Here is an 11,868-nt window from a genome sequence, read left to right as displayed (position 1 = left end):
GAATAACTGTGTCAAATTTGCTGCTTTTACCACAAAGTGCACAATTCTTATGCTAATCTGCTGGACTGTAAATACCATTGTTTAGTGAAGTTGACATGTCGGTTAACGACACACATTAATATTTATCTTCTTCCGATTTGTTTCCTAGAATTGATAAAACTACAAATGTGTCTTTATTGCAGTTTAGTACAGTGCGATAAAATTATCAATACACATATTTTATACCATTTTTAAGGTTTTTTGCAGAAATATGGATTCCACACTTGTGAGGATATATAACGCCAGCATCCATAATTTCCTGGAGTCACAGATGCAGAGTAGAGGTAGGTAATTATTTTGAAATGTTACTCTGGTAGTGAACTGTAAAATTAAAACTATGAACCAATAAATTCCTAATACTGAACTCATTTGGTTAGCGCTCAATAAAGCGGCAGCGGGAAATTTTAGGGGGGGGGGGGCGGTGTTGCGGTATTTACAATTATGAATACTTTCAACCGTCGCGCTATGTGCCGTTTTGTTAAATTGATAAGTGGAAAGAAATGTATCTGTATATAATATACAATATATGACATACCCTGATATAATGAAAAAGTTCTCATTCTAATCGTCATGTTCTGCGCTGTAAAATTGTTATGTTCAGTAAGTCATACTGATTTGTCTGTATCTACAGTGCATCGCACGTATTCATGAACTATATTTCACAAATACAACTTGTTGTTGCATTACTACAATTACTTTTATTAACAAATATTTGTAACAGGAGCGATACGTGTCACGTTTGCATGCAAGTCGACACATCAGCTTAGTGCGTCAAACCAGGTTCGATTTTGTTGCTTTGACATTTGTTGGTAAATTAAAACTCTGAACACAGACTTGTAACATTTGATAGGATATATCGACAAGAGCAAATATAGGTTGACAAGAAAATGAGCCAAAATAATAAGAAGACTACACATAATATATTCAATTTATTATTCATTGACAAATTTACCCCACCTATCCCATCATATCCGCGTAAAAAAGGACATCATAGTTTTACCTTGTACACACGCGTCCCCATTCCCGCTTAATACATGTACTACACACCTCTATATATTTATAGGGCCTCATAACAAAAAATGACAGGTACTTTCAGTTCAAACAGGACAATGGCACAACATATATTTCACGTAAAATACAAATTATTTATAAGCCGCTACATTACATTATCTAACCGTGAGCAGTTTTGAAAAGGACAACCTTGTCCACCCTGTTTTTATATTTTAAAATTTAGTAAACGTACAGTCCAGTAATTTTTTTCAAAGATTTCTGAGGTTCACGGCAAAGTGAAGTGTTTTTATACATGTAAATATATGGCAAAGCCATAAACTGTTTCGGTGTAAGGTGTATTGCCATCGAGCGAAAAAAACATACGATAATGTGTGATGTAATTAAACTAAACTGTTTAATATTGATATTTATTAAGTCTTTATTTGCTTGTGTTGAAATACCGCTCAATATTGTTTTCCGTTCGAGGCGTGTCAGCCCTGCGCGGGCAGTACTCGAGAAGGACACTAACAACGCCAACATCAACAATTGTGTATAGCGAAAATACCAACAAAATAGTCTTCTGTTACATGTATAATATATATCTCCGCCAGTATCAGAATCCAATATCTGATTTAATCGGAGAATAGAGACTACATGTAAACTAAGTATCTTCTATACTTTTGACAATTATAGCGAAATCATACTAAATAAAGAAAAAGACTCTTATTTTTTGTGTATGCAATTGCAATTCATGCAACTTTTTATCTGGATACTTAAATGAAGCAGATTCCTTTGGATAATTCGATCTCTATATTTTTTTCTGAGTTTTACTATCACGTATTCAAGTAATAATCAGCAATATCGATGTGAAATTAATGACAGATTTTTTATCATAATTTTGTTTTAGTCGAACATCATGATCTGAGGACAGCGTTAGATTGCTACATTTCTGTTTAATCTTTATTTTGAAAGACACGTGTACAATGTTATGCCAAATTATTAATTGCTAAAGACACAACATCGAAATGATTGCCTTATTTTTTTTATTTGTTCATACCACCCATATTGTTCGCTGTATGCATCGAAAAAGATCTGAAGATTATATCTATTAACAGGATAAATTTCAAATTCGTAAACTTTATATTTCATTGGGCGAAACCTACCTTTAACGAAACTTTTATGCAAGACATTAACGACACAAGATACATCCACATTTTTTTATAATTATGGCTATTCGTAAATAAAACGATTAAACTGCTCCTCTTGATAAACTACTGAGAGGATTTAAATGGCAATGTGTAGAAATACTCTGTATACAGTGGCGAGCTAATCTGGTATAATGGGCGTTTTGGCACAATTAATATTTAAATCATTTTTATAGGAATATCTTTATTGTGGATTGCGGCAAATGATCGCGATGTGGAGGGCGATTGGGTATGGGGACCGGATGACGTGGTCGAGGACGCCGTGTGGAAAGACGGGGAACCAAACAATGTTAACGAGGAAGACTGTGTTGCACTAAAGCTCACAAGTATTGGTGTCGTCTGGGAGGACCTCAGCTGTGAAAATAATGGATATCCATTTGTTGCATGTGAAAGGCCATTCAAAATGCTGCCATAGGTTGCAATCATATTTTAAAAAAAACACATGCCTTTCTTATTATCACTCTGTCTCATTAATCTACGAAAGTAGTGAGTATAAGAATATACATATTAAACGGAATGGACATAATATTTTGGAGATATGTACCTTAGCAACAGGCTCATAACAATAGCGCAATGGACTAAAAATTGGATGGAAGCGTATCTACATGGACCCCATTACAACATACAAATGACGGCGGCCGTAAAGTTAATAACATCTATTGATATGATTTATATAGAAGAAATATGAACCGCAAATAATTTCAAATTCATGGATAGAAGTGTATAATTATATTTCTGTGCCAATCTGATACCGGTTTGCAAAACGTTTTTGACTGGCATACCAATCAGGGAGAAGAGGATTTGGCAACATCCAATTAGGGGTCACGTTATGTTCATGCGAAATTGCCAATCAAATTGCTGCTTCCTTAATCTTGAATAGGGTTAAAAAAGTTGGAAGAAGCTCGCAGGATTATTTTAATGTATGAAGTCAGCTCGCCCGAAGAGCACAACAAGTTTAAATATATATGTATACTGGGACGAAATGGCGTTTTCAGTTCATGTAGTACGGTGTAGAAAATGCATTTGATCTGAAGTACATGTAGTATAAAGGTCACCCGAACTTGACCCCTTGTGGGGTGTTATCAGATCCTCTTTTGACGGTGAATGTGGATGAAATGCTTTGATTGATAAGTAGTTTGGGAAGTAGCCGGAGACACTGATCATCGCTATTTTAGGGCTAAAAATCTATTTTCAATCTATTCAAATCGATTTTCGTATGTGTTCCGTCAGTTCGTTTACACTTCTTGTTATGGCAATTGTGAAGATGGAGTTGTCATATCAAACAAAATACAAGTAGACAGAAGTTTTCTTAGCTGCCATGCCGTCCACATCTTTATTCAAAGAGAGGCTTGGTTACATATAAATTTAGGAATAGCGAATCATAGAAATGATATTCCGGATCTCGATATTTTACGGAACGAAATTAGATAATGTTCAACATCCCTTTTTCTTTAAGAAAAGACTATCTAAGGTAGCACTGAACATATATAACTTTAACTTGAAATATTTGGTTTACCATAAACACATCTATGATAATGTCTCTTGACTAGCAGATATATATGACTAGAAGTTAAGAAATAAAGGTATTACAGTAAACTTACTGAACTTGTGTTCTCCGACTTATTATTAATATTTTTAACAGTGTCCTTCACATAATTTCACCGGCAGTATAAAATGTCCTGTTCAAACAAGTCTTTAGGACCTTTTAAACACACTAACTACTTTAACTAACTATAACTACTAGAAACAGACTTTAAACTTTGATTGGAACTCATCCGAAATACTAGAGTTTCCGAGAACCACCTATTCTTTGAGGAGATTCACTTATAACGAACAAAGTCTTTCAAATGAGTAGGTTCTCTCCTTTCCCTTCCAGACCTTCTGGGTGGTACGTTAAGGCTTCCCTTTGTGGTTCCTTCCATGGTTTTAGATGGTGAAGTGTTAGTGGCACACTTTTCCTCATCGCGCTTAATCGGGCTTGCTCGATTGTCCAACTCATGGCTAACACATATGGGTTGATGTTGTGGTACCATAATATCACTCTTGTCCGGAGTGTCACTGTTGCTGTGGTAACATGTACACGGTGACCTATCGCGGATAATTGCCTCAACCTTAGTTGGTCGAATGTGCATTCGATTTCTACGGTACACAGCACCATTCTGAGCCTGTATCATGTAGGTAGAGTCACTACACTGTTCCAAAACACGACCTAGTATCCATCGTTCATGTTCCTTGTATTGAAAATAGACATTCTGTCCTTCCTTCACATAAGGTAGATCACGAGCAGTCTTGTCATAGTAACGTTTGACACTTTTCTTCCGACTCTCGCGTTTTCGTTTAACTACGTCATTTTCCTCGCGACCAGGGTTCAAATCTGGGAGGAGCGTACGCGTTCGTCGACCGAATACCATCTCGTTAGGACTGAGTCCTGTATCCTGTCTAGGCACGTTCCTTAGTTCCATAAGGGCCTCGTATTGGTCCTCTCTGTTTCTGGTACATTTTATCATAAGATGTTTGATCACTTTTACTGCTGCTTCAGCCTTGCCGTTCGCTCGCTGATGCTGAGGAGATGATGTCACATGGTTAATACCCCAAGACATGCTTGGTAAAGTGTTGGAATTCTCTAGAGGTAAATTGTGGTCCTCCATCTGACACAATTATTGTTGGAATTCCAAAATGAGCGAATTGTTTCTTCAGAACGTTCACGACAGCAGTTGAGGTTACCTTTGAGAGGTAATCAACCTCTATGTACGTTGCTGTAATAGTCTACAGTTATCAGGTATTGTCTCCCTTTTATCTCAAATAGATCCATACCTAACTTTTTCCATGGCTTGTCACCATCATTATGTTGTTTGAGTGGTAGTTTCGTAGATCGAGGTGCCATCTCTTGACATGCCTCACAGGTTTCCCACCATTTGCTTTATTTCAGTTTCACACCGGGCCAGTATACTGTACCTCTGGCTCTCCTCATAGTGGCGTCTAATCAAACATGTGATTTGTGTAAGCTTAGATTTGATGTCAGCTCGTAGTGATTTGGGTACGGTGGACAGCTTCTCCTTTCACTATCAAACCATCTATAATCCCCAAAGTGTCTCTTACATCGAAGTAGGGTTCTTACAAGGATTTTGAGTAGTTCTCCCTTGTTTCTGGCCATCCAGTTTTCTATAGTGTTCATTAAGGTTTGAAGATCAGGGTCTGATGATGTGGCCGTCACATATTTCTCTTAGCCATTTGTCTGAAATGTCCTCATTGACCTCTATGTTCATGATGCGAGGTCTAGCTTCGTCAAGATATGCTCTGCTCAGAGTATCAGCAATGACAAGTGATGTCCCTTTAAGGAAACGGAATTCTACATCATACCGGTAGAGTTTCATGATGATATCCTGAAGCCTCCTTGGGGCACTGCTAAGTGGTTTCTTCAGTATTGACTCCAACGGCTTGTGATCATTTTCAATTACTATTTTCCGGCCATATGTATACTGGTCAAACCGTTCTGCACCATATAGGGTAGCGAGTGCTTCCTTTTCGAATTTGTGCCCACTTCCTTTCCGAGGAAGTAAGTGCTCGGGATGCATACTCCAATGGTTTTCCATCCTGCAACATAACAGCACCGATACCATCTTTGCTACTGTCAGAATCCTGGCAATTAACATAACCTCCCTAAGCGCTTCCTGTTTGGGATCATAGTTTTGCGTAGATATGCGACGTAGCATGTTGTGATGACTGTTTTTACCAAGTAGAGAACCATCGATCATGTGTCTCTTTGTTCCAATTGGAAATCTAAATCTTTAGTTTGTAAGTTTCACGAAGTGGTTTCTTCATTTGTCGCAGCGAGAAGACAGGTAAGGACCATAGCCATTGTGTTGAAAACCCCATACCACCAAAATGCTTCGCACCTCCTGGCAAGCATCAGTATGGGGACTGGCCCATTTTCAGATATGGCTCTCAACTTTCAGAGGGTCTTGCTTTATAATTACCCTTTGGCGTCGGGGGGGTACCAATAAATGTGTATTTACTTGGGAACCTGTTAGACTCTTTCTTCCCCTCTCATTTAGAGGACTATGTTTCTTTCTTCACATCGCTAATAAAGAATCTCTAGTTTCTCTTTGTTGTCCTCCAGAGCGATTGCGTCTGACGCGCCTTTTCCTACAACAATGATATCGTCAGCTATGGCGAAAATACCATCTAGTCCTTCTAGGGCTTCGTTAATTTCCTCTGGAAGATTTCACAGATGTTTAGTAATCTTTGGGGGTCCAAACAGATCCTAAGTTATTTCGTTGTGACCTCTATTGGGCCTCACAGCGGCATTTGACTCTACCCCAAGGTGTTGGTTTGGTTAAAGTTGGGTATCAAATCTCTGTCTCTTCCACCAGACTGTTTTAATTCAGCCTTGACTTGATTCTTGGAGTGAGCTTGGTTAGTTTTATACTACGTAGAAACCTTTTCGGTTTTTACACTAAGGGTGCACAGAGAGTATGAGTCAGCCTCCCCTTGGTCAACCAATGTGTTACTCAGTTGATGGAATACCTCCTTTTCCATATGGACTCAGTCTTTGGTTTATAGTGATCTCAGACCCCTAGTTTTTTTTTCTTTTAGTCTATTATGGACTCCTTACCCCAAGAAAGAATGTTCTGAAAGTCTAATATTGACCTACATCAAATTTCCAAGACTGGCCCTTCTCAATGTTTGTTAGGATTCCATGACCATGAGTATCCGTCTAATCAATGGTGGTGTGTGTGCTCTCAATTTAAACATGTGTAGGTCGGCAGAGATTTCGTTGTCTGAACTTGTTCTCTCTCGTATCACTATCTTTGGTATGAGGGGTATTTACCTTCTGTCTCCACTTGTATTATGACTGGAAATTTCACTGGGTTTCTCATTTCAGTCTATGGAGCCAAGTTATAGTAATTATGTGTTTACTCTGTTTATATCTGCGGACAGCAGTGTAAACCTAATGGGTCGTTTCCATTCTTAGTCCGAATTCAAGTAGTTGTCCATCCCTCACACACAAGAACCGTTCGACTTGAAGAGTTTTAGTTGGGTTTTTGTTGTATAGTTATCAAGGGTTGACATGAATCTATTTTCGGATGTTATGTATGGGTGGCACTTCGGTGTCACCATGCTCTCTGCTTATGGGATGGGATAGGGCTGCGGGTGTCTGGTTCTAGTGCGTTTGGCCAGTCCGAGGAGGGGATTGGTCTCATGGAGGGGTTGTGAGTTGATGCGCATTCCCTCGCGTTCGGATACAATTGGTGTCGGAGAGGGTACCGTCACACGCTAACATTTACATTTCATCCCTGCAACAGTTTTTACACCTGAGCTATATGATTCACGGTACTTTAATGGCCTACTGTTCAGAGTCGGTAGATTTAGTTTGTCCCATACACTTTTGGGACTTGGTATTTGGTCTGTTCACCGTTTGTGTGCATGTCCTGTACTTTTTGTAGCTCATTTGGTCTAGGCATGTTCTTACCATAGTTGACTCAGTACGCTGTCTCTTGGATGGTTCATAAGTTTGATGAATACATTATTGATACGATTGCTATCGATGTAGGTCGTAAGGTTCGTCTTCTTAGATATAGTGTAGCCGTTGCTGCTTCTTGGTTCGTAGTCGTCTAGCAAGTTGAATAACTATTTTTAACGCTACTCCTGTCTATCATCCTATCTTTCCTGTGTCCATATAACTATATTAAGGATGTCGCGAAGTGATACTCTTCACATTCAGTTAACATAAATTGTATCCAAATGGCTCAACATATACCTGCATTAAACCTAGTCCATTATAATTTGCTTGGGACTCACAGGTGGACCTCGTTATGTCTAGGATCCCAAACCCAATTCCTCTCAAGTTAAGACTCTTAATTTTGTGTGAATATCATTCTTACGGGAAGTTAGTTTCATGCCATAAAAGATCTGCCCTACCGTTACAAAGTCATGTTCAGATTTTGCCGTCATTAAGAGCTCTACACTCTACTTACTTATAGTAATTGTTGACGGTATTGCTTATTTCGGCGCCCCTCCGTGAGAAACCCACTCTCGCGGTTCAGTATATATTTCGATATGACGTTTCCATAGTTTTGATAATTACTTCCAGGGTACCAATTTTCCCGGAATTGAATGTGTCTTTGCGCGGTGGGTGGAATGTACAAGCTAAAAACTTTGTCTTGTGTTAAGCTTGGGTCTGCGCGGACGCGGCTCTTTGCACATCGGCCTGCGGGTCTAGGAATAATACCTCCGGGTGTCCATCGTCATCCCACTATTTCCTAGAGTTAGTCATTTTGGCACTTGAAAAATCAGATACTTCCACTGTTATACGGTTGTGGTATCGAAGTCCATACAGTCGTGAAATAGCTTTCGTACCGTCCACGCTGCGGCGGGGGCTCACATCGATGATTGTTGGAGTTGATAATATCGTATATACATAAAATACAAAGCTAGACAAGAAAGTGTTCTTTGCTGCCCATTGCCCGTCCACACTTTATTCAAAAGAGAGGCTTGGTTACATATAAATTTAGGAATAGCGAATCATAGAAATGATATTCCGGATCTGATATTTTACGGAACGAAATTAGATAATGTTCAACAATATCCACCTTACTATCAGTATATATTAGTTATATATTCAGTTACTGATTCTCTATATAGGCATAGAAGGTCAGTAAGATTTATAGGGGTGAGGGCGTAACTCGAGCCTCCTATACGTTTTACTGACTTACTGACTGAATTTATCGGATCGAGGACCATTGATTAGTCTTTGATTCCTATATTTTTAGGAATCTGAAATCAAACTTGAACCAGGCTGGCGAAGGAAAAAACAATCGCCGCTTTAAAAAAAAAAATAACACGCAAGATGAACACACTCAGCCTGCACAGTCATACACCTTTACATACAGCCAGTTTCAATTTATTTTTATTCTTAATTTATCATTAACACACAGAATGTTAGCATCTGTCCCATAATCACACCCACCATCATTGACTTACATGAAAATCACACACCAACACATACTATTCTTGTCAAAAGATAAAAACATGTGCATGCTCACCTTCGTTGTACTCAGTTACACGTATATGCACACACATGGGTTTATAAACACACTACTTTTAGATGTTAGACAAGTATGCACACCTCAATAATAACATAAATTTTTGGATCATATTACATGAAGGATAAATTAAGACACAGATTAATGCTAGATAACAATAAAAAAACGAAGACCAGAGACAGATAAACAAAACAAACTATACATCATGTATTGACACAATCACACGGGAGATGAGCAGGAAGGTATTACAAGGTATAACAATATTAACATCAAAACCTGAACCTGGCTATTTCGGCCCATTGTGTCTTTTGAAATTCTCAAAATCCAGCATTTGACTCATTTAAATGATTGTCCACACCAATAGCAACAATAAAATTAAATTTAAAAAAATGATTGTAGAAATTAATGTTAGTGACAAATATGATGTTTATAATCTTGTATAAATGTATGTTGAGGAAATGTAGATGTAGAACTCCAACGCAGATTCAGTGAATGGTACGATACGTTTATTGGAGTCTTAGGAATCGACTCTGTACAGAGATTATTGGCGAGTTAATATAGCAGTACATCGGGATAACATATGTCAATATTTGGGTATGAAAGCCAATACCTGGAACAGTTCATACCACCGTAGTTGCTGTATTACATAGGGAAACATGTTTTACTCATTAGAACTTATCATGTAACATAATTAATAACATGGCTATGTAATTAGTAGCAATACAATGACCCTAAACAGAGGTTGGTTTCCAATAGACTTTACATGTACGTACATATACTATTGTAAATAAGAAACTCATGTGCTTGACCTACACAATGTAATATACTTGAAAGATATATGTAAATAATTATTATATATTAGTCAAACTTTCAAACTCTAAAATTATTATCATTTATATATATTATACCACATTCGTCGCCATGTTATACATTATATCAAATTAGATATAATTTGATATAATAAATTATAAAATTTCTAAAATTCTATTATATCTCTGTGCTTGACGACATAAACATTCACCAAAAAACACCTACATATTCAACGGATAGGGAGGAGCCGATGCAGTCTAATGCCGGAATGTTTGTCTAAAGTCTCCTTATACAAAGAAGTCAACACAACACATTTCCACGTCAACACAATTATCATCAACGGATTTGGAAATACCCGAAGCAGTCTAATGCCGGGAAATTGTATAAATCTCCTTTTCCGATGACGTCAACACAACACCTTCCACGTCAACATATGTCTTCGAAGTGCTCAACGGATTTGGAAATACCTGATGGAGTCTAATGCCAGGGAAAACGTGTTTTATATTTTTCATCTCCGGAGAGGATTCATTACACTTAGTTTAACTTATATTCTACAATTTTTACACGGAACTCTCATCTTAAAATAATTCTTAGCCTTGTTGTGCAAGAAATCACCGTTGGATTCAAGATGGTTGTACATTGTTTTCAGCACTCATTAACTTTTCATCACGCGACGGCATATTTATAAACATTTCTATATCTACGATGGACATTTTAAAGTTATATTTTGAATACTGTGTTTTAAATAATCTATTCGGAACTCTACGTTTTACATACTATACTTATCATGCTTTATATATATTCTTTTCAAGCAACATTCATATCAATAATTTCATATTCTTTATTTATATATTATCTCAATCAAAATTTTGAAAATTATTTGAAAGTGTCTTACTTTCATTTTAACTTTACTGTAAATTTTCATTGTATTATTTATATGTATGTATATGCAGTTCGTTCTACAGTTTCTAGATTCTGTAATTTAGAATATACTGGTCATAATGATAATATAATAATGATCAATGATAAGAATTTTAGAAATTTTATACCACACAAATAAAAGTTTTTCAACACTTACACCAAAACTTTAATCTGACTTTTTTGACCTATTAGGCCTCTTGAATTTCTCAAAAGCCAGCATATGGCTCCTTGAAATGATTAGCAACAATGATAATCTAAAATGATTGTGGAAATTAATGTTAGTTGTGACAAATACAAGTTTTTCAACACTTACACCAAAACTTTAACCTGTTTTTCGGCCCTTTGGTCCTCTTAAAATTCTCAAAATCCAACATTTGGCTTCATTAATTGATTGTTCATACCCACAGCTACAATAATAATCCAAAATGATTGTAGCATATAGACGTCAATGTCAGTTGTGACAGATAACAATTTTTACTTCAATTTCAACAATATTTTATTGACATTATGTACATGTACATCAATAGGATCGGTCATCAGGCTACGCCTATTTAAGTCCTCTCCGGTTCATATTTTTAAACATAAATTCATTCTGTATTCAGTAATATATACATATAAATTGAATATACTAGTTAAAGGGGGATAACTCCAATTTTATTTATACCTTACTCTACACTTCCAACGCCGACGCAGACGCCGGAGTAATTCCAGAAGCCACTCTCTCTTCGAGAGGCGAGCTTAAAATGCATTTTATTGTATTTAATAAAAGAGAATGCAATTAAATTTTAATTGGAAACATTTCTTTCCGATGTGCGATAAAAGGCATTATTGAGCAGAAAAAATAAACTATATAAGAT

At 37.0% G+C, this 11,868-nt stretch overlaps 3 protein-coding genes across 3 annotated transcripts; 1 reads left to right on the top strand and 2 right to left on the bottom strand.

The window, feature by feature from the left end:
* The first annotated feature begins 250 nt into the window (after positions 1-250).
* On the top strand, positions 251-2,649 carry LOC138308123 (lectin BRA-3-like). Its single transcript, XM_069249067.1, has 2 exons — positions 251-323; positions 2,411-2,649. Exons 1-2 carry the CDS (start codon positions 251-253, stop codon positions 2,647-2,649), a joined length of 312 nt encoding a protein of 103 aa, XP_069105168.1.
* Positions 2,650-4,054: 1,405 nt separating this feature from the next.
* Positions 4,055-4,834, bottom strand: LOC138308122 (uncharacterized). The gene has a single exon (XM_069249066.1). The coding sequence runs from the start codon at positions 4,832-4,834 to the stop codon at positions 4,055-4,057; it is 780 nt and encodes a 259-aa protein (XP_069105167.1).
* A 588-nt stretch (positions 4,835-5,422) lies between these two features.
* Positions 5,423-5,989, bottom strand: LOC138308121 (uncharacterized). Its single transcript, XM_069249065.1, has one exon. The coding sequence runs from the start codon at positions 5,987-5,989 to the stop codon at positions 5,423-5,425; it is 567 nt and encodes a 188-aa protein (XP_069105166.1).
* Between the last annotated feature and the right edge of the window lie 5,879 nt (positions 5,990-11,868).

This window comes from Argopecten irradians, chromosome 14 (assembly GCF_041381155.1).
Source record: "Argopecten irradians isolate NY chromosome 14, Ai_NY, whole genome shotgun sequence".
Classification (NCBI taxonomy): domain Eukaryota; kingdom Metazoa; phylum Mollusca; class Bivalvia; order Pectinida; family Pectinidae; genus Argopecten; species Argopecten irradians.
The sequence above is the reverse complement of the archived record's forward strand: the minus strand, read 5'-3'. Positions and strand labels throughout refer to the sequence as shown.

Bases quoted from the DNA above. Each gene is read 5' to 3' on its own strand.
- LOC138308123 (XM_069249067.1), top strand. From the start codon at position 251: ATGGATTCCACACTTGTGAGGATATATAACGCCAGCATCCATAATTTC. The intron at 324-2,410 runs GTAGGTAATTAT...TCATTTTTATAG, and splicing joins GTCACAGATGCAGAGTAGAG to GAATATCTTTATTGTGGATT.
- LOC138308122 (XM_069249066.1), bottom strand. From the start codon at position 4,834: ATGTCTTGGGGTATTAACCATGTGACATCATCTCCTCAGCATCAGCGA.
- LOC138308121 (XM_069249065.1), bottom strand. From the start codon at position 5,989: ATGATCGATGGTTCTCTACTTGGTAAAAACAGTCATCACAACATGCTA.